The 22,510-nt window shown below is 46.1% G+C and overlaps 1 protein-coding gene and 1 long non-coding RNA gene across 4 annotated transcripts; one reads left to right on the top strand and one right to left on the bottom strand.

Annotated features, from left to right (window-relative positions):
- C6H1orf123 (chromosome 6 C1orf123 homolog) lies at positions 3,036 to 18,702 on the top strand. The gene is made up of 8 exons (XM_003127985.5): positions 3,036 to 3,146; positions 3,380 to 3,463; positions 11,607 to 11,663; positions 12,003 to 12,084; positions 12,291 to 12,322; positions 13,654 to 13,731; positions 14,701 to 14,766; positions 18,451 to 18,702. Exons 1-8 carry the CDS (start codon positions 3,141 to 3,143, stop codon positions 18,526 to 18,528), a joined length of 483 nt encoding a protein of 160 aa, XP_003128033.2. The 5' UTR covers positions 3,036 to 3,140; the 3' UTR covers positions 18,529 to 18,702.
- LOC102163153 lies at positions 15,639 to 20,881 on the bottom strand. Of its 3 annotated transcripts, XR_002345191.1 has the most exons (6): positions 20,674 to 20,881; positions 20,488 to 20,556; positions 19,709 to 20,003; positions 19,082 to 19,293; positions 17,650 to 17,725; positions 15,639 to 17,498 (listed from the first exon to the last, which is right to left on the bottom strand). It is a non-coding gene; the product is annotated as an uncharacterized LOC102163153 (long non-coding RNA). The 3 variants fall into 3 exon arrangements; XR_002345190.1 differs by having other exon boundaries at positions 15,639 to 17,725; positions 19,082 to 19,221; XR_002345189.1 differs by having other exon boundaries at positions 15,639 to 17,725.

Here is a 22,510-nt window from a genome sequence, read left to right on the forward strand (position 1 = left end):
AAACTCTAGGACAAGGGATCTGATTTCTTCAGTAAATAAACTGCAGACATAAAATAAATGAAGATGGAGTAGGAACCTAAGTATTAAAGGATAGGAGTTCCCGTTGTGGCGCAGTGGTTAACGAATCCGACTAGAAACCATGAGGTTGCAGGTTCGATCCCTGCCCTTGCTCAGTGGGTTAATGATCCGGCGTTGCCGTTGAGCTGTAGTGTAGGTTGCAGACGCGGCTCCGATCCCACGTTGTTGTGGCTCTGGCGTACGCCAGCAGCTACAGCTCCGATTCAGCCCCTAGCCTGGGAACCTCCATATGCCAAGGGAGTGGCCCAAGAAAAGGCAAAAAGACCAAAAAAAATATATATATATATTTGAGAGACATAAATATAGCGTTTGGACCCTGTTTGTATCATGAATCAGGAAATGTAAAATGGACATCATTAAGGAAATGTGAACATTGTATATTTGGTATTAATGAAGTATTCATTTTTTAAGTGTGAAGTGGTATTGTGGGTGTTTTTAGTTTTTTTTTTCATCCAGCTTTGTTGAGATATAATTGAGGTTGGAGTTTTTAAAATCACCTTTATAGTTATATCTGAAGCTACTTCAGTATGGAGGAAAATATTTTGGTTTAATCCATTATAAAGGATGGAGTGCCTGGTCTCAGAAAAGTTTTTCGATGGAGTTCCCGTTGTGGTTCAGCAGTTAACAAACCCGACTAGCATCCATGAGGACGTGGGTTCGATCCCTGGCCTTGCTCAGTGGGTTAAGGATCTGGCATTGCTGGGAGCTGTGATGTAGGTTGCAGATGCAGCTCGGATCCCGCTGTGGCTATGGCATAGGCTGGTGGCTACAGCTGATTTGGACCCCTGGCCTGGGAAACTCCACATGCCATGGGTGTGGCCCTAGAGACAAAAAAAAAAAAAAAAAAAAAAGTTTTTCTAGTAATTTACTTTAAAATCTGATTTTCAGGAGTTCCCGTCATGGCGCAGTGGAGACGAATCTGACTAGGAACCATGAGGTTGTGGGTTCAATCCCTGGCCTCACTCAGTGGGTTAAGGATCCGGTGTTGCTGTGAGCTGTAGTGTAGGCCGCAGATGCGGCTCGAATCTGGCATTGCTGTGTCTATGGGTGGCGTAGGCCAGCAGCTACAGCTCCGAGTAGACCCCTAGCCTGGGAACCTCCATATGCCGTGGGTGCGGCCCTAAAAGGACGAAAAGACAAAATAATAATAATAAAATAAAATCTGAATGTCAGAGTTCCCGTTGTGGCTCAGCAAGTTAAGAACCTGACTAGTATCCATGAAGATGTGGGTTCAATCCCTAGCCTCACGCAGTTTAGGATCCGGCATTGCCACGAGCTGTGGTGTAGGTCGAAGATGCGGCTCGGATCTGGCTGTGGCCGTGGCCGTGGCTGTGGCATAGGCCTGCAGCTACAGCTCCAATTCAACTCCTAGACTGGAATCGTCCACATGCCACAGGTGCGGCCCTTAAAAAAAAACAAAATCGAGGAGTTCTTGTGGCTCAGTGGAAACGAATCTGACTAGCATCCATGAGAACATAGGTTCAATCCCTGGCTTTGCTCAGTGGGTTAAGGATCTGGTGTTGCCGCGAGCTGTGGCCTAAGTTGCAGGCGAGGCTTGGATCCTGAGTTGCTGTGGCTATGGTGTAGGCCAGCGGCTACAGCTCTGATTTGACCCCTAGTCTGGGAACCTCCATATGTCACGCGTGCGGCCTTAAATAGCAAAAATAAAATAAAATAAAATAAAATAAAATAAAATAAAATCAGAATATTAACAGCCGTGAAGAAATGAGACCTAGTTGGTATAGGTAGTGTGGCAATTTGTTTAGCAAGTAGATCTGTAGGAACTTTTTCTTGCTGCTAAATTGCATGACTGCTGCTTTTTTTTTTTTTTTTTTTTTTTTTCCCCCCTGGGCTGCATGTGTGGCATATTGAAGTTCCCAGGCTAGGGGTGGAATCAGAGCTGTGGCTGCCAGCCTATGCCACAGCAACGTGGGATCCAGGCCAGATCTGTGACCTACACTACAGCTCGCCGCAACTCTGGATCCTTAACCCACTGAGCGAGGCCAGGGATCAAACCCGCATCCCCATGGTTCGTTACTTCTGAGCCACAATGGGAACTCCTGCATGGCTTCTTTAGTGAGGCAGATTGCCAACTGAACAGATAGTGGGCGCTAAAAGGGACTGGGTCTTAATAAATCTCATCTGACTGAGAGGAAGTGATTAGAAAAGCTCACTTCCCTCAAGACAGGCCAATTTGGGACAGGTGGGACAGGTCCCGTCTTTTGACGCCCAGGCTTCACCCACACACACACACACACACACACACACATACACACACACACCTTTGCCTCAGGTCCCAAGTCTTTTGACGCCCAGGCTTCACACCCATACACACACCTTTGCCTCAGGTCCCAAGTCTTTTGACGCCCAGGCTTCACTCACACACACACACACACACACACACCCCTTTGCCTCAGGTCCCAAGTCTTTTGACGCCCAGGCTTCACTCACACACACACACACACACACACCCCTTTGCCTCAGGTCCCAAGTCTTTTGACGCCCAGGCTACACACACACACACACACCTCTTTTGACGCCCAGGCTACACACACACACACACACACACACCTTTGCCTCCTCCAAAGAGAAGCAGCAAGTTAGGTGCAGATCTGGTACTTGAGATGCCAGGGTTCCGGACTCCAGTGCACCCTCTGCTATCGATGGGTCAACGGAAGCGACAGAGGGCAAGCAGGGACTAAGCGCGAGGCTGGGTGAGAGAAGGCAGAGTAGTGAAGAGCCAGGAAAACTGGAAGAGGTTCTGGCAGAAGTTTCGGGCAGGGACTGTCCTGTTTGCTACGGTATCCCTCGGAATACCTTGGTCTTCTGTAAATATCTGGAGTTACGGATTGCTGCAGGCTAATTGCGGACCCAGGCTAACTTCACAGGTTCACTGCCTAAGAAACAAAGCCAGGTGTGAGGAGTAAGCAGCGCCGCGTGGAGACCCCGCCCCCACGCCCGTCCTAACTCGGTACCGAGGGTGCGCGGGCGGCGCCAGCCGTTTACGACGAGCCGGAAAGCAGCAGCCGCTTGGAGCGCCGGCCGGGCCGAGCCGAGCCACCATGGGGGTAAGGCGGAGGCGAGTCGCTCCCGGGGCAGGAAAGGGGTGGTGGCGAGGTCGTGGGAGGCAGAAGCTCGCGCCAGGAGGGAATGAGGGGAAGGGGCTCGCGCTAAGCTGCGGGCAAGCGGAGCTCGTGCAGGGAGCTGAGGAGAGGGGCGGGGCGGGGCAGGGGCCCGGCGCGCGGCCGCGCAGGCGCTGTGGACACAGTTACACCGGTGCTCCTACTCTCCGTCGGCTCAGAAAATCGCGCTGCAGCTCAAAGCCACGCTGGAGAATGTCACCAACCTCCGGCCAGTGGGCGAGGACTTCCGGTGGTACCTGAAGGTAAGGCTGGAGGGGCAGGGCGCTAGACATCTAGGCTGTAGGCGCTTGGAGGTGCTGAGTGGGAGCTCCAAGGGCCAGCCCGGATTCAGGTTTCCCGACCTGAGCCCAGCAGTGAACAGTTTTTCTCTCTGGCAAGAAGGGAAATGTTTAACAAATGTTCTCGTGTCTTGGTAGAATTTTACGGTTTTTTAAAAAAAATTTATTGGTTAATTCCTAATTGGCAGTGGCCTGGAATTCCTTTTGTAACTTTTCCATAAATGTTAAGTATTTAATGTTTTATGGTATGTAAACAAACACTAAACGAAAGTACTTGAAAGGATCTAGGGATTATTTAGCAAGAATAATTTTATCTGTTGATTAAGCTTTATTGTGAAGTCCATTAATTTTTTTAAAAAAATGTATTACAGTTGATTTACAGTGTTCTGTCAACTTCGGCTGTACAGCAAATGATGCAGCTATACACATATATACGTTATTTTTCTCACACTATTCTCCATTGTGTTCCATCACAGGTAATGAGATATAGTTCCTTGTGCTGTACATCAGGATCTCATTGCTTATCCATTCCAAATGCAATAGTTTGTATCTACTAACCCCCAACTCCTAGGCCATCCTGCTCCCTCCCCCTCAGCCACCAGAAGTCTCTTCTCCATGTCCATGAGTTTGTTTCTTTTCTGTAGATTGGTTCGTTTGTGCCGTATATTAGATTCCAGATATAAGTCATACCATATGGTATTTGTCTTTCTTTTTCTGACTTTATTAGTATGAGTCTCCAGTTCCATCCATGTTGCTGCAAATGGCATTTTTGTTTTTTTACGGCTGAGTCGTAGTCCACTGTGTATATATACCACATCTTCTTAATCCAGTCTTCTGTCACTGGACATTTAGATTTTTTCCATGTCTTGGCTATTGTGAATAATGTTCATTGAACATTGCGGTGCGTGTATCTTTTTCAGTGAAAGTTTTGTCTGGATGTGTGCCCAGGAGTGGGATTGCTGGATCATGTAGTAGTTCTATATTTAGTTTTCTGAGGCACCTCCATACTGTTTTCCAGAGTGGTTGTACCAGTTTACACTCCCATCAGCAGGGCAGGAGGGTTCCCTTTTCTTCACATTCTCTCAGGCATTTCTTATTTATAGACTTAATAATATGGCCATTGTGACCTGTGTGAAGTGGTAACTTACGGTAGTATTGATTTGCATTTCTCTAGTAATTAGAGGTGTTGAGCCATCTGTGTGTCTTCTTTGGAGAAATGTCTATTGAGGTCTTCTGCCCACTTGTCAATTGGGTTGTTTGTTTTTTTGTTGTTGAGTTGTATGAGTTGCTTGTATAATTTGGAGATTAAGTCCTTGTCGGTTGCATCGTTTGAAACTATTTTCTCCCATTCCATAGGTTGTGGGTGTTTTTATGGTTTCCTTTGCTTTGCAAAAGCTTGTAAGTTCAGTTAGGTCTCATTGCTTTATTTTTGTTTTTATTTCTATTGCTTTGAGAGACTGACCAAAGAAAACATTTGTATGGTTGATGTCAGAGAATGTTTTGCCTATGCTCTCTTTTAGGAGTTTGATGGTGTCTTGTCTTACGTTTAAGTCTTTAAGCCATTCTGAATTTATTTTTGTGCATGGTGTGAGGGTGTGTTCCAGTTTCAATGATTTACATGCAGCTGTCCAGTTTTCCCAGCACTGCTGAAAAGACTCTTTTTCCCATTTTTTATTCTTGCCTCTTTTGTTGAAGATTAATTGACTATAGGTGTATAGGTTTATTTCTGGGTTCTCTATTCTGTTCCATTGGGCTATATGTTTGTTTTGGTACCAGTACCACACTGTCTGATTATTGTAGCTTTGTAATACTGCCTGAAATCTGAGAGAGTTATGCCTCCTGCTTGGTTTTTGTCTGTCAGGATTGCTTTGGCAATTCTGGGTCTTTTTATGATTCCATATAAATTTTTGCATTGTTTGTTCTAGTTCTGAAAAATGTCATAGGTAATTTGATAGGGATTGCATTGAATTTATAGATTGCTTTGGGTAGTATGGCCATTTTAAGGATATTAATTTTTCCTATCCAGGAGCATGGAATATCTTTCCATTTCTTTGAATCCTCTTTAATCTCTTTGATTAATGTTTTATAGTTCTCACCATATAATCTTTCACCTCCTTGGTCAGTTTATTCCTAGGTATTTAATTTTGGGGGGTGCAATTTTAAAAAGTATTACATTTTTATATTCCTTTTCTAATATTTCATTGTTAGTATACAGAAATGCAACCCATTTCTGAATGTTAATCTTGTATCCTGCTACTTTGTTGAATTTTTTGATCAATTTGAGTAGTTTTTGTGTGGAGTCCTTAGGGTTTTCTATGTATAGTGTCATGTCATCTGCCAAGAGTCACAATTGTACTTCTTCTGTTCCAATTTGGATACCTTTTATTTCTTCTGTTTGTCAGATTGCTGTGGCTAGGACTTCCAATACTATTTGGAATAAAAATGGTGAGAATGAGCATCCTTGTCTTATTCCAGATTTTAGCAGGAAGGCTTTCAGCTTTTCTCTGTTGAGTATTATATTGGCTGTGGGTTTGTATAAACAGCTTTTATTCTGTTAATGTATGTTCCCTTTATACCCCCTTTTGGTAAGTAAGTTTTTATTATGAATGGATGTTGGATTTTGTCAAATGCCCTTTTCTGCATCTGTTGAGATGATCATGTGGTTTTTTACTTTTCTTTTGTTAATGTAGTATATGACGTTGACTTGCATATGTTGAACCTTTCTTGTGAACTTGGAGTGAATCCGACTTGGTCATGGTGTGTGATCTTTGTTTATATGTTATTGGATCCTATTGGCTAAAATTTTTGTGTCAATATTCATCAAAGATGTTGGTCTGTAATTTTCTTTTTTGGTATATCTTTGTCTGCTTTTGGTATTAGGATAATGGTGGCTTCATAGAATGTATTTAGGATTCTGGAAAAGTTTAAGAAGGATGGGTGTGCGTTCTTCTTAGTATGTTTGGCAGAATTCGCCTGTGAAGCCATCTGGTTCTGGACTTTTGTTTGTAGGGTGTATTTTTATTACCTGTTCCATTTCATTTCTAGTGGTCAGTCTGTTCAGTTGATCTGTTTCTTCTTGATTCAGTTTTGGCGGGCTGTGTATGTCTCTAGCATGTTGTCCATTTCTTCTATGTTGTCAAATTTGTTGGCATGTAATTGTTCATAGTATTCTCCTATGGTTTTTTGTATTTCTGCAGTATCCATTGAGATTTCTCCCTTTTCATTTCTTATTTTGAGTTTTTTTCTCTGCTCTTCTTGGTTAGTCTGGCCAAAGTTTTGTTTTGTTTATTACCCTTACAGAGAACCAACTCTTGGTTTTATTGATTTTTTTTTCTGTTGTTTTATTGAATCTCTATTTTATTGATTTCCTCTCTGATCTTTATGATTTCCTTCCTTCTGCTGACTATACGTTTTGTTTGTTCTTTTTCTGATTCTTTTAGGTGGTGGGTGGGTTAAGTTGTCGATTTGAGTTTTCTGAGGAAGGCCTGTATCACTTTTATGTGTTTTTTGGCCATCCATATGTCTTCTTTGGACAATTGTCTGTTTAGATCTTCTGCCCATTTTTTGATGGGGTTTTTTGGGGTTTTTTTGGTATTGAGCTGTAGGAGGTATTTATAAATTTTGGAGATTAATCCCTTGTCAGTTGATTCATTTGCAAATATTTTCTCCCATTCTGTGGGTAAGGAAGGCCTGTATCACTATGCACTTTTCTCTAAGCACTGCTTTTGTGCATCCCTAGATTTTGGTTTTTTTTTTTTTTTTGTCTTTTTGCTATTTCTTGGGCCGCTCCCGCGGCATATGGAGGTTCCCAGGCTAGGGGTCCAATCGGAGCTGTAGCCACCAGCCTACGCCAGAGCCACAGCAACGCAGGATCCGAGCCGCGTCTGCAACCTACACCACAGCTCATGGCAACGCCGGATCATTAACCCACTGAGCAAGGCCAGGGACCGAACCCGCAACCTCATGGTTCCTAGTCGGATTTGTTAACCACTGCGCCACGACGGGAACTCCCATCCCTAGATTTTGAATGGTTGTGTTTTCATTATCATTTGTCTCAAGGTTTTTTGTTTTTTATTTTTTCATTTCCTTTTTGATTTCCTCATTGACCCATTGGTTTTCAGTAGCATGTTGTTTAGTCTCCATGTAGTCAATTTTTTCTCATTTCTTTTCCTGTGGTTGATTTTTAGTTTCATGCCGTTGTGGTCAGAGAAGACTACTTGAAATAATTTCTATACTCTTAAATTTGTTCAGGTTAGTTTTGTGTCCCAGTATGTGGTCAGTCCTTGAGAATATTCCACGTGCACTTGAAAACAATATATATTCTGATTTTTTTTGAATGTTATGTCCTGAAAACATCAATTAAGTCTAACTCTTCTATGTGTTACTTGGCATCTCTGTTGCCTTACTTATTTTCTGTCTAGAGGATCATTCCTGTCTATTGATGTGAGTGGGGTGTTAAAGTCTCCTACTATGATTGTATTCCCATCAATTTCTCCTTTTATGTCTGTTAGTATTTGTTGTATGTCTTTGGGTGCTCCTATATTAGGGTCATATGTATTGACGAGTGTAATATCTCTTCTTAAAGATCCTTTTATCATTAAATAGTGACCTTCTGTGTCTTTCTTTATGGCCTTAGTTTTAAAGTCTATTTTGGCTGAGATGAATAGCAACTCCTGCTTTCCTGTCTTTTCCATTCCCGTGAAATATCTTTTTCCATCCCTCACTTTCAATTGATATATGTCTTTGCCCTACCTTGAGTCTCTTTTTTGGATTGGATGTTTATTTATGCTTATGTCCTCTTCTTTTTAGTTTTTGTGAATGTATTGTTTGGTTTTGATTTCTGGTTGTCCTGTTTTTCAAGTATGTTAACCCCTTCCTGTATCTGCTTGCTTTATCCTGATAGTCGTATAGGCCCAAACACATTCTTAAAAGAGAGTCTAGGTTTTCTTACTTTCCTTCCCCACATTTTATGATTTTGAAGTCCTTTTTTAACATCTTCATGTTTATCCTTTTGCTGTTCCTTCTGTTTATCTTTGCTTTTAGAGTAGGGTTTTTTTCCTTTTAGATCGTATACTGGCTTTCCAGTCATTGCTTTCCAATTGTGATTTCCTCCATCGTATTTCTTCTTACTTCTTTTTTATTTATAGGAGCACTTTCTATTTTTCTTTTAGAATGGGTGTATTGTTGCTGTACTCTCTTAGTTTTTGTTTGTTGGAGAAATTCTTTATTTCTCCTTTCATTTTAAATGATGTTCTTGCCAGGTAGAGTATTCTAAGCTGAAATTATTTCCCTTTTAGAACTTCGAATATATCTTGCCACTCTTCTGACCTGTAGTGTTTCTGTAAATAAATCAGCTGATAGCCTTATGAGGGTTCCCTTATAATTAGCTCTTTTTCTCTTGCTGCCTTTAGAATCCTCTCTTTATCTTTAACTTTTGCCATTTTTATTATAATGTCTTGGTGTGGGCCTATTTGGGTTCAATTTGTTTGGGGCCCTCTGTTTCCTTTAGATTTGGAAAGTTTTCAGCCATAATTTCTTCAAATATTTTTAGTCCCCTTTTTCTTCTCCTTCTGGAATCCCTATAATGCCTAGATTGGCCTGCTTTATATTATCCCACATTGCTTTATATTATTTTATATTGGTTTCACTTTTTTTCATTTGGTTTTCTGTCTGCTGTCCTGATTGGGTGATTTCCATTATTCTATCTTCCAAGTCACTAATTTGTTCCTTTGCATTATTCATTCTGCTCTTCAGTGCCTTTAACTCAGCTTGCATCTCTGCAAGAATTTTTAATTTTTCTTGGCTCCTCTGTATATTTTCTAGTTTCTTTCTAAAATAATCTGCATTAGTGTTCATATCTGCTCTTAATTCCTTCATACTCGCTCTTAATTCTTTCAGTATTTTCACTCTCTCCTTTTTGAACTCAGTGTCTGTTATACTGCAGAGGTTTCTTTCATTGTTTGCTCCTTCAGAGAAATTCTGTTCTTTTAACTGGGAATTGTTTCTGAGCTTCTTTACTTTGCTTTTTTTTTTTTTTTTTTTTAATTCTGTGAGTTTAAGGGAAATAGTTACTGAAGTCTTTGAGGGCTATTTCCATGTAAGAGCCCCCTGGGTGCTTTATGGGGGCTTCTGTTATCCCCTTGATAGGGTGCTGCAGGTGCTTCCAGGAAGATGGAGCCAGGGTCTGGTTGCTGGGCCCTTGACCGTGGCAAGGACCCGTGGGAAGGCGGCACAGGCTGCTCCCAGTTGCAGGGCCCTGGGACATGGCAGTGACCCCCAGGCAGGTCTCGGAGGCTCCCAGAGCATTTGGAAGTGACAGCAGCAGGGTGTGTGCATTCCCAGGGGAGTGAGAACAGCAGTGGGTGGCACTCAGTTGCAGTGCCCACCTTTGTGCTGACCTCTGAGGTAACTGGGGCTGCAGGTGGTGCCTGTTCATAGATCCCTAGTCATGGCGAGTCACGCCTACCTCTGGAGTCTGAGGTGACCGCAGTGGTTTGCACTCACTGCCTGTAGACCACGTGGGAGGCGCCCTGTCACGCTTAGCCTGCGCAAGAGGCGCCACCACCTGTAGCCCGCACGAGAGTGCCCTGTTGCCCATAGCCCACGCAAGAGGCACCTTGCGCCTGTAGCCCTGCCCTCCGAGAATCCACAGGAGCGCGGAGAAATAAACTCCTATGGCAGCCTGCCCCTCCTCCTCTTGGGCTCGCCAGCAGTGGCAACTTGCTTCTGCGGTGGGTCCAGACCTCCTCCTGGGTTCCCTTGGCTGCGGCACTCTACTCCCCACCCCCTCAGGCCGTCTCCACACCACCAGCCCCAGCCCTCTCCCCGGAACTGACCCTCTGAGTCAGTTCTCAGGCTGTGGTCAGCGTGTCTCAGGCTGTGGTGTCCTGGGAGGTGGTACCAGTGGTCTCCGCAGCGCTCCTGCTGCTTTGCCCTCCTCAGTCCAGCTGCTGCGCTCTTCTGCCAGGCTTTGAGGTCTCTCCGTCTCAGCCGATCTCACTGTTGGTTCAGCAGCTTCCCAGGGTCTGGGTTCCTTTCCTCTTTCACAGCTCCCTCTCAGGAGTCCTAGTCCTCTCCTGATTCCTTTTCTCTCTCTCTTTTCCTTTTGTTCCACCCGGTTATGTGGAGGGTTTCTTGCCCTTTTGGGAGATTTAAAGTCTTCTGCCAGCGTTTAGGAGGCGTTCTGTGCAAATCGTTCTACATGTAGATGGTTTGTTGGTTGCTGTGATGTGTTTGTGGGAGAAGGTGAGCGTCACGTCGTAGTCCTCCACCATCTTGATCCTGCCTCTGAAATGGATTAGTTTTGTGCATGGCTGCGTCCTTGCTACCCCACAGTATGTTGGTAAATCTGGTACCCTAGTGGCATGATCTGCAGAGGTCTTGTCTTAACTGTACAGTTTGAGGCCCCTTCCTCTCCCAGATCCTGGGTCTTGATCTGTTTCCCTTTTAGTCGAAGTCCAAGCATCCTTCAGTACCTGGCAAAAGCTATATCTTTTTCAGGAAGCTTTCTGACCACCTAGTGTCAGGGCTTATTTGAGGAAGTGATGTTCCCTGGCTTCAAAAAGCAGGGTCTGGAAGCAGGGGGTTAAGGATCTGGTGCTGTCACTGTTGTGGCTTGTTTCAGAGTTGTGGCAAAGGGGTGGGAGTTGGGGGTTTCAATTCCTGGCCCAGGAACTTCTGCTGGCGTGCAGCCAAAAAAAAGAAAAAAAGGCGGAGTCTAGAGGAGACAAAGAAGTAGAGTAGCAGCAGAGTGATGAATACTTTTATGTGGGACCTACAGGCCCTGTGAGAACTCAGAGGAAGCTCCTAACTCAGTGGAGGAGGGGGAGGGGGGTTGAGGCCATTTGTGGACCACGTGAGCCTTAAATCCCCAGCCAGAAGGAGCACTTCTTAGAGGAGGACAAGCATGGCAACATGAGAAACACGTTGACCTGTTCTTTGCCCAAAGATGAGTCAAGTTATGTCCTCAGGGGGGCTGGTTCTCAGGATGAGGTAAGATTGCTGACAAGGTTACCAGCTGCCCACCTCACACTGTTCTTAGCCCTCCCTCAGCGTCTGCCCAGCTGAACCAACAACCACTCAGCTAATACTCTTTTTTCCCCCCAAGATGAAATGTGGCAACTGTGGTGAGATTTCAGAGAAGTGGCAGTACATTCGACTGATGGTAACTGCTCCCCCTCCCCCCCACCCCCTCGCACATATGCCCCTGGGCAGGGGTTTGTGGCCCTAACCTCTCTGGTCTTTGGACTCTCCTTTTTGTGGTTTGGGAGGGCAGGCATCGGTGTGATTAACACTGGGAACAGCAGGCTTTGGGGTGTGGGCAGAGTTCAAAATCAAGGGGAAGTCCTTTCCTGTCTCAAGAAGCCTCCCCAGGATTATTGTCCTAGCACATCGCTCACCCTGTCTGGGGCTTCAGCTGGATACTGAGTGGTAGGACCAGGTCTCCTGAGGACTGTTACGTCTGACTGGTATATGACTAGAGGTTCTGTTTACTCCTTGCCAGGATAGCGTGGCACTGAAGGGGGGTCGTGGCAGTGCCTCCATGGTCCAGAAGTGCAAGCTGTGTTCAAGGGAAAACTCCATTGGTAGGTAGGCAGGCCATGGATACTGACCTCTGCTGGCCTGGCCCACAGCTTTCTGGTACCACACCAGAAGCACACTCTTGTTACCTGTGGGTGGACCCAGGTCTGACACGCCCAAGCCTCTGCAGCAGACTCTTTCCCAAAGCCTGGGCATCTGGGTGGGACCAGATATGGACTCAAATCAACTTTGTCTTCTCTTTACATTTCAGAGATCTTGAGCCACACCATCAAAGCTTACAATGTAAGTTTCCTGCGGTAGTGACAGGCATGGTGGGATTAGAGCAGAGCTGCAAAGTAGGAGGGGTTCTAGAGTTAATACCTGCAACCGGAGCGACTCTCCTTGCGACTGAGTGACTTCATGTACTTGTGCATTCATTCACTCAGTCGGTCATTTATTCACCTTGTGCTGGAATGAGAGCTCCAGAGGAAGACGACTTAGAGCAGGCTGTTGTCGTACCTTCTTATACGTGCTGGACTGTGGGTACTTGGGAGACCTCTGACCCAACCTGGCCGCTCAATTGCCCTCACTGGGAACACCTGCCTTGTCTACATCTTGGAGGACTAGGGAGCCTCTCTGAATCCACGGGTGGGACCATCCTTGCAGTGGTGCATGCCATCTTAATACTTGATGTTGTTCGGTGTTTTTACGTTATTGGGTGATATTAGTCCAGAGGTGAGGGAGGGGGTGGGTCTCTGTGTTTAAAGGAGGGCACTTACTTGTCTTCATCTTTTCCTTATTTGGCATTTTTGGAAAATGTCTGATTTATGCCAAATTCTCAGCTTTGTCCTGAAGTTAAAGGGAGAAATCACATATGGACTTGTCCTCAGGTAAATCATAATCTAGTGGAAGAAAAAGTCCAGCAAAGAAAAACACAAATCAGGGCCAAGAGAAAGTGCCTCTCCAGGGCCAGGCACATGGCTGGTGTGCAGGAAGCATTTCTGTAGTGAATGACAGAATGAGAATGAGGGTGTGGTCCTTGCAGTCTTGGCCCAGGTCTGTTTGGTGCACCCACCGGAGGGTCCAGCGATTAGGCTAGTCAATTTCCTGGCTGCACCCCCCCGCCCCCGAGAGGGCCCCTCCCCATGCAGATCCCATCTCAAAGGCTCTAGGTCAGCCACTGCCTTGACAGCATGGCAGAGGGTTAGCAAATGGCTAAGTGTTCTGGGGTCTTTTGGATGATGTGGAAACTTTATGGCTTAACATTTTTCTTCATAGTTTTTAATTTGATAATTTTATCTACCATTCATTGAGTATAGTGTCAGGTCCTATGCTAGGCACTTTAAACCTAGCTCAGATTCTCATAATAAGCCTCGAGTGGTTTCCGCAGCTCCATTTGACAGTCTTAGGCTGAGAGGAAGAGAGGGAAGAAACAGCTCACATGTAGGCACCCTGACCCCAGAGTCCACACTCTTTGGCCTCCAGCACCCACATCTGAGAAGGTCTTGTGGCAAGCAGGTGCCCAGGCAGGCTTCTTCCAGGACAGGATGAGTTGCTCCTGAGTCCCATTCTGGGCTCCCAGGGGCAGTGGGGCCTTCCCAACCCCCTCGTTTCTCAACACAATTCCTTTTTAGGCCGAAGACAACGAGAAGTTCAAGACGATAGTAGAGTTTGAGTGCCGGGGACTTGAACCAGTTGATTTCCAGCCTCAGGTGTGTGTCTTCCTGGGGAACCTGTGTCTTTGGAGAGGGCATCTAGGAAGTGACAGCAGAACTTTGCTTCTTACAGAGACCATGGACTAGGACGTCGCCTTTCTAAGTATAGGGATTGGTTTTTTTTTTTTTTTTTTGCTTTTTAGGGCCGCACCCGCAGCATGTGGAGGTTCCCACACTGGGGGTTGAATCAGAGCTATAGCTGCTGGCCTATACCACAGCCACAGCCACGCCAGATCCAAGGCACGTCTGCAGCCTACACCACAGCTCACCACAATGCCGGATCCTTAACCCACTGAGTGAGGCCAGGGATCAAACCCTCAACCTCATGGTTCCTAGTCGGATAGATTCATTTCTGCTGCGCCACAACAGGAACGCCAGTAATTGTTTATTAAGCACCTAATATATGTCAGGCATCAGGCTTGTCGCTTCGAAGGTTACCTCACCTCATCCTCACAATAACCCTGTGAAGTTATTCATCCTGTTTTTCAGAGGAGGAAGGAACTTCAGAGATTTTGCGACTCGCCCAGGGTGACACAGTTAGTAAGCATTGGAGCTGTCATTTGAACCCACATCTATCCGACTCCAGAGCCAGTGCTTTTGCTGCTTTATTCTTGCACCATTTTTACCTCACAGCTTTTGTGAGGTAGGCAGAAGAAAGAGTCTATCATCTTTGTTTCATTAATAAGAAAACTGAGGTCCAGAGAGGGAAAACCAGGGCACTCAAGGGTCTAGCCCACACCTCCTGCCTTCTGGGTCAGGTTTCTCATTTGTAGAAACCGCTCTAGCCCCAGGGCAGCTGCCAGGCCCTAGAGGCTCAGTAGTTACTCTAGAAGAACACCCAACCCTGCACCTCCGTCCTCTCATCCTGCAGGTGTAGTGAGAAGAGCCAGTTCCCTGGCCAAGCTCACACGCCAGACCAGTGCCCTCTTTCCACCGGATTAACTGCTGTCTTCCTGTCACCTGCAGGCTGGATTTGCTGCTGAGGGTGTGGAATCAGGAACAGTCTTCAGTGACATTAATCTTCAGGAGAAGGTACGGGACTCGGGGGCCTTGCCGGGAGCTGTCTGGCACCTAGTGAGAATTACCCTTTTGTGAATAAGGCTCTTCAGCAGGAAGCTGACTCTGCTTTTGTATTTTTTTAAATATAATTTTTATTTTTGATTGCAGTATATTATAGTTGATTTACAATGATTTCTTCATTTCAGGTGTACAGCACAGTGATTCAGCTACACACATAGCCTTTCTTTTTCAGATTCTTTTCCCATAATAGGTTATGACAGAATATTGAGTAGAGTTCTCTGTGCTGTGTGGTAGGTCCTCGTAGATTATCTATTTTATATCCAGTAGTGTGTATATATTAATCCCAAACTCCTAATTTGTCCCCTCCCCCCGCCGCTCCGACCTTTTCCCTTTGGTATAAACCGTAAGTTTGTTTTCAAGTCTGTGAGTCTCTCTGTTTTGTAAAAAGTTCATGTCTATCATTTTTTTAGATTCCACATGTAAGTGATATCATGTTAGCTGTCCTTCTCTTACTTCACTTTGTATGATAATCTCTAGGTTCATCCATCTTGCTGCAAATGGTATTCTTTTCACCCTTTTTATGGCTGAGTAATATTCCAGTGTGTATTGGTACCACATCTTTATCCCTTCCTCTGACGATGGGCATTCAGGTTGCTTCCATGTCTTGGCTACTGTAAATAGTGCTGCAGTGAACATTAGGGTGCATATATGTTTCGAATTGTGATTTTCTCTGGATATACGCCTGGGATTGGGATTGCTGGATAATATGGTAGTTCTGTTTTTAGTTTTAAGAAACCACCATACTGTTCTCCAGGTGGTTGTACCAATTTACATTCTTACCAGTAGTGTGAGAGAGTTCCCTTTTCTCCAGCAGGTACTGTTTGTAGACTTTTTGATGGTGGCCATCCTGGCTGGTGTAAGGTGGTACCTTACTATAGTTTTGATTTGCATTTATCTCATAATTAGTAATGTTGAGCATCTTTTCATGTGTTTTTGATTTTGCATTGAATCCAAACAAGAGCCTTGCTGGTAGGGTATTCTTGGTTGTAAAGTTTTCCCTTTCATCACTTTAAATATATTGTGCTACTCCCTTCTGGCCTGCAGAGTTTCTGCTGAAAAGTTAGCTGATAACCTTGGGATGACTCCCTTGTTGCTTTTCATGTTCTCTCTCTGTCTGGGCATGTTCTTTCTTGGGTTTATCGTCTGCGGGACTCTGCAGTTCCTGGACTTGAATGTTTCCTTTCCCGTGTTAGGAAAGTTTTTGACTGTTAATATTTTTTCAGGCCCATTTTCTCCCTCTTCTCCTTTTGGGACCCCTATAACGTGAATGATGGCGCATTTAATACGGTCTCAGGTATCTTAGGATGTCTTCATTTCTTTTCATTCTTTTTTCTTATTCTGTTCCTTAGCAGTGATGGCCACATTCTGTGTTCCAGCAGACTTATTCATTCCTCTGCTTCATTTTTTGTGTTATTGATGCCTTCTAGTGTATTTTTCCTTTCAGTTACTATATTGTTCCTCTCTGTTCCTTAAGTCTTGTAGTTCTTTGTTAACCCTCTCTTGTATCTTCTTGGTCTGTGTGTCCATTCCTTTTTGAAGTCTAGGATCATCTTTACTGTCATTAATGATGAATTACTTTTCAGATAGATGGACTCTCCACAAGGTTTTCTTCTTGTTCCTTCACCCAGAACATATTTCACTGCCATTTCATTTTGTCTAACTTCCCGTGTTTCGGTTCTTTCTGCAGACTGTAGGATCATAGTTCCATTTGCTTCTGGCACCTCTGCCCCCTGGTGGGTGAGATTGGTCCAGGAGTTGTGCATATTTCTGGGTGGGAGGGACTGGCCACTGCCCACTGGTAGGTAGAGCTGGGTCTTGTCCCTCTGGTGAGTAGGGCCGTGTCAAGGGGTGTGTTTAGAGGCAGCTGTTAGCTCAGGATGACTTTAGGTAGCTTGTCTGCTGATGGTGGGGCTGTATTCCCACCCTGTTGGTTGTTTGGCCTAAGGTCTCCCAGGACTGGAGGCAGCAGGCTGTTGGGTAGGTCCAAAATGGTGTCTGCTGGAAAGCTCACACTAATGAGCATGCCACAGGGTTCTGCCGCCAGTGTCATTGCCCCCACAAGGAGCCGCAGCCAACCCCTGCCTCCCAGGAGACCCTCTTAAGACCCACAGGTAGGTCTGACCCAGGCTCGTGTGGAGTGTTGCTTTGCCCTCGTCCCAGTGCACATGAGACCTCGGATATACCCTCTCTTCCCCAGTTCTGTGGAGCTCCTGCACTCGAGCCTCACTGGCCCTCAAAGCTGAATGTTCTGGGGGTTCCTCCTGATGCCAGACCCCCGTGCTGGGGAGCCTGATGGTGGAGCTTAGAACTCTCACTCCTGTTGGAGAACCTCTGCTACATTATCATCTTCCAGTTTGTAGGTCACCAGCCCGGTGGGTGTGGGATTTGATTGTATCATGAATGCACCCTTCCTCGCATCACCTTGTGGCTGCTGCTTGTCTTTGGATGTAGATTATCTTCTTGGTAGGTTCCAGTCTTTGTCAGGGGTTGTTCAGCTGTTAGTTGTGATCTTGGTGTTTTTGTGAGAGGAGGTGAGCTCAGGTCCTTCTACTCCGCCATCTTGTCTTCACTGCCATCCACCAATCTGCACTTTGGTGTTTTTGTTGGGGATTTGGGGGTTTAAGATCGCCCCAAGTGCAGTGTTGAAGCGCCGTGTAGTATTCACACAGGAAGGTGGGACGTGCCTTATGGAGAAAATGTATGTAGATAAGATTTGCTTGGGCATGCGATATGGTGCTGTTAGCTGTGAGTTCAGTACTAATTAATCAAACATAAAACAAATTTAGGTATTGATCAGTTAAAGACAGTGTAATCAGATGCTTCTAGGAAACTTACCTCTGTATTTCCCCTGGGCACAGTGGTTTAGCATTCACAAATTCCGTGTTTGTAGGGACCTTGTAGAACATAACTACTGTGAATAACAAGAATGGAGCCTATTACTAGACATGTCACCGCCTTGCAGATAAGGAAGGCCTATGCTCGGGCCTCAAAGGACAAAATATTCAGTTTGCAGAGCACCTGGTAATAACAGTAAGTGGATTTACTGAGCTCTTACACGAGCTAACACTATGCTAAGTACTTTTACATGTGTTTTCTCATTTGATTGTTTCAACATTCACTGTGAAATCTATTGTTGTCTCTTTTTTTAAAAAGAAAAAAATAGAGGACAGGACCAATACTCAGGGAGTTCCTGTCATGGCTCAGTGGTAATGAACCCGACTAGTATCCACGAAGACATGGGTTTGACCCCTGGCTTCCTCACTCAGTGGGTTAAGGATCCGGTGTTGCCATGAGCTGTGGTGCAGGTCACATTCATGGCTCAGATCTGGTGTGGCTGTGGCTGTGGTGTAGACCAGTGGCTGGAGCTCCAGTTTGACCCCTAACCTGGGAACCTCCATATGCAGCAGGGGTGGCTCTAAAAAGGAACCAAGACTCAGAGAGATTAGTGACTACTTGCCCCAAATCACAAAGTTAGAAGAGCAGGAATTGAGGCCTGAACAGTCTGGCTCTGTCCTGAGTCAGACGTGTTCCTGAAGATCTGAGAGGCAGCCTGCGCTGGGCCTTTCGCGTCCGTGTCCTCACTCCGCACCGTCCCAGGCTGCCTCGTGAGGCTGACGCTGCCCTGTTTCCCCACAGGACTGGACTGACTATGACGAGAAGGCTCAGGAGTCTGTGGGAATCTACGAGGTCACCCACCAGTTTGTGAAATGCTGAACCCTCTTCCTGCACACCTGCCTCTGAGAACGGAAAAAGGACAACGGGCTCCGAGCAGCAGAGACAGGTCCCTTTATCCCTCGTCTCCTGGCAGTTGTCCAGGCCTCACAGCCTGCATGCTGGGATCTGTCACAGCTTCCCAAGTACTACAATAAAGCCCCGGTTTGTGCTACACTGGTGTGTTAACAGCCACTCCGTTCCCTCCACAAGTAAGAATTCATGTCGGAAGGTCTTCGTCCAGACCCTCATTCGCCTGATCCAATTTGTAAAATTATAAGAGCACAGAGTTCCAAGTGGGCGCTCAAGCTCTTGGGGACCACGCGGTCCAACCCAGGGAACAAAGGTGTCAAGGCTGTGGGCCAAAGGGGCAGCTAAGCCTGTACGGTGATGCTATGAGCCCGGTAGTCCTGAGCCAGACATGACATTGACCAGCTTGGCTCTCATGTAAAGTGGGTGTCACTTCATGTGCCAGGACTTTGGAGGTCAGCAGCTCCGTCCTGGCATGAAGCTTCTCTATACAGCCCTGCCAGATGGTCATCATGTCTTTACTTACCTGCCGGGAGGGGGCAGTCCCCTCCTGTCAGGGGAACCCCTGTGAAAGCTCTTCTTTATGCTTCCTGTAGCTTCTCCTCCTATGGGCCTGGTCTGTCCCCTTTTGGTCACATTTCTGTGTCGTTCTGCCCCTGGATAGCCCTGTGGAGGTGTAAAGACAACAGCCGCAGCCTCTGTGTCTCAGGGGCCTGGTTCCTTCGGTCTGATGATCTCCTACGCAGTGGACAGAGCTGTTCTGTGCACAGTTGGGTCCTGAGGACAAGGTTATGTCTTCACGCTAGTAACTCCATGTAGAAAACCTGTCCCAAGAGACGTTCTTCCTCTCTAGTGTTTTCTTAGAGTCTGGATGCCTTGGAAGTAAAAAATCACTATCTTCACATGTCCTGTTGTGTCTCAGTGGGTTAAGGACCCAGCGTTGTCTCTGTGAGGATGTGGGTTTAATCCCTGGCCTCACTCAGTGTGTTAGGGATCTGGCCTTGCCACAGCTACAGCACAGGTTGCAGATGTGGCTTGGATCTGGTGTTGCTATGGCATAGGCCTGCAGCTACAGCTCTGATTCAGCCCCTGGCCCAGAAACTTCCATATGCTACAGGTATGGCCGTAAAAAGAAAGAAAGAAAAATCACTACCTTCATTTTCTGAATGGCCCACTGGGAAGGCATCTGTCCACTCCAAGGCTGGTTGAAGGGTTCCAGGAGGGGGATCCTCAGATTTCTGGTAAAGCTGGCCACGTCCAAGGGTGGGGAAGAGGTACCTTCCTTGGCCTCTTTGCAGTCTGGCAGCTATGTCAAGTGTCCTCTGGGTCCCCTGTCTTCCTGGCCCCTGGGCCTGTGCTTTCTGCACCTGACTGAGCAGGGCTTCTTTGGCCTCCCTCAGCTGGCAGCTCTGCCAGCCCCACCTGCTGGACACAGCCCACTGCCTGACCTGAAAGCAAACGAGGGAGCATCAGGCTGGGTAAGCAGCCTCCTGGGTTTTAGTGTCCGTAACAGCCACTGTGTCTTGTAAAGACAAGCACTGAGAGGATCTCAAGGTTTTCTTTATATTGTAAATTATTTTCTCACTTTTCAGGAGATAGAGGAACCCAAATAGTAACAGGTAGTTACTACCTAAATTACTGTCTAGATTGTTATTAGATGCAGAAAAAGTATTCAGTGAAATTCAACAACAGATCACAGAAACCCTTAGTAAACTAGGAATAGAAAGGAACTACCTTCACCTCGAAAAAAAGATATCTGCAGGAAACCCAGAGCAAATGAAATGTTGGAAGAATTCCATTTGAGATCAGCATGGATCCTGGATCACTCTCTTCATCCTTGCGCTCCCCGACCCCAGCACAGTAAGACTGAGAAGAACGTAAAATGAAGCCTGAAAAGAAGTAACTCACTTCAGATTGTGATTTTCCACTTACCAAATCCAAAGGCATTAATAGGCACTGGATGTTGGATCAGTATACAGAAATCAAATGCATTTCAGCACACTGGCAATATGCAAAACAGAATTCAAGAAAAAATACCATTTACAACAGGAACAGCAACAGCAAAAAATATCCCTCCAAATACCTGGAAATGGCAGAGTAGAAAGACCCCACACTCACCTCCTTTCATGAGCACGCCAAAATCACAACTGTTTATTGTGATTTGATGAAAAAGGAATCTACTGGAGAAGATCAGCAACTTGGAGACGGGATTAGGATGGCGGAATAGAAGGACTGGAGCCCAACGTCTTTCCTAAAAACAATAAAATTCACAACTAAAGACTGACCACTCTTCACCCAAATGGACCGGAAACCTTAAAAAAAGATACCCTACTCCAGAAGAAAAAGAGGAGGCCACATCAAGAGGTAGGAGGGGCGACTTCACCACATAAACAACCCCATACCTCCCGGGTGGGAAGCTCCACAGACTGAAAACTAACTGGTTCACAGAGACTCACCTACAGGAGGAGTGGGAGTTCTGAGCCCCACATCAAACCCTCACGTGTGGGGATCTAGCACGGGGATAAAGAGTCCCTGAGCATCTGGCATTGAATGAAGGCCAGTGGGGCTTGTGCACAGGAGCTCCACAGGACTGGGGGAAATGGAGACCCCATTCTTAAAAGGCGCACACGGACTTTCACGTGCACTGGGTCCCAGGGCAAAGCAAAGTCTCCGTGGGAATCTGGGTCAAACCTGACCTCAGTTCTTGGAGGACATCCTGAGAAAACAGGGGTGAACGTGGCTTTTTGTGAGGGAAGGACATTGAAAGCAAAGCTCTCGGTAATACTCAGCAGTATGCCTTTCTCTGGAGGTGGCCACTTTGGGAAAATCTGGCCCCCCCATCAGCCCTGAGAAGCCCCAGGCAAAACAATCCAGGTGGGATCACAGCCCCGCCCCTCAGTAAACAGGCTGCCTAAAGACCCCTCAGGCACACAGCTGCCTCTAAACCCAGCCGGAGACTAAGCCCCACCCACCAGAGGGATTAGAATAGGCTCCACCTACCAGGGGGCAGGCATCAGCCCCACCCATCAGGAAGCCTACAGCAAACCCCCATACTGACTTCAGCCACAGGGGGGCAGACATCAGAAGTAAGAGAGGCTACAACCCTATTATCTGTAAGAAGGTCACCACACCAAAAACCTATAAAAATGAAAAGACAGAGGGAGAAAGGAAAAAACCCAGAAAAACAGCTAAGCGAGGAGGAGATTCTTAGCCTCCAGGAAAAAGACTTCAGACCGTTGATGCTGAAGATGATGCAAGACATTGGAAATAAACTGGAGGCAAAGATGGATAACTTACAGGAAACACTGACCAAAGAGATACAAGATATAAAACTTAAACAAGAAGAGATGCAAAATACAATAACTGAAATTAAAAATTCACTAGAAGTAGCTAACAGCAGAATACAGGAGGCAGAAGAACGAATAAGCGAGGTGGAGGGCAGATGAGTGGAAATTATGGATGCGGAACAGAAAAGAGAAAAAAGATTGAAAACAAATGAAGAGAGTCTCAGAGATCTCTGGGACAACGTTACAAGATCTGCAACTAAAGACGTAAAGAAGGAACCACAGCAGGATGGGTAGAAGGGGAGGGCTCACAATGGAGTCATGTCCCAAACCCCCAGGTGTGTGGCCCACAAACTGGAGGATAGTCACACTGCAGATGTTCTTCCCCCAGGAATTCCTGCTCTGGGGAGATGAGCCCCCAGAGCGTTTGGCTTTGAATGCCAGAAGGATTAATTTTAGGAGTCCCATAGGACTGGGGGAAATAAGAGACTTAACTCTCAAAGGGCACACACAAAACCTCATATGCTCCGGGACCCAGGGCAAAAGTAGCAATTTGATAAGAGCCTATGCCAGACCTACCTGCTGGTCTTGGAGAATCTCCTGGGGAGGTGGGGTGGGGGGCAATGGTGGCTCCCCTGGGGGCATAGACACTGGCAGCAGCCATTGTTGGG

This window comes from Sus scrofa, chromosome 6 (assembly GCF_000003025.6).
Source record: "Sus scrofa isolate TJ Tabasco breed Duroc chromosome 6, Sscrofa11.1, whole genome shotgun sequence".
NCBI lineage: Eukaryota > Metazoa > Chordata > Mammalia > Artiodactyla > Suidae > Sus > Sus scrofa.

What these genes read in the sequence shown, in the direction of transcription:
- C6H1orf123 (XM_003127985.5), top strand. An exon ending in ACACCATCAAAGCTTACAAT is followed by an intron (nt 12,323 to 13,653) that starts GTAAGTTTCCTG and finishes ATTCCTTTTTAG; the next exon opens with GCCGAAGACAACGAGAAGTT. An exon ending in ACATTAATCTTCAGGAGAAG is followed by an intron (nt 14,767 to 18,450) that starts GTACGGGACTCG and finishes GTTTCCCCACAG; the next exon opens with GACTGGACTGACTATGACGA.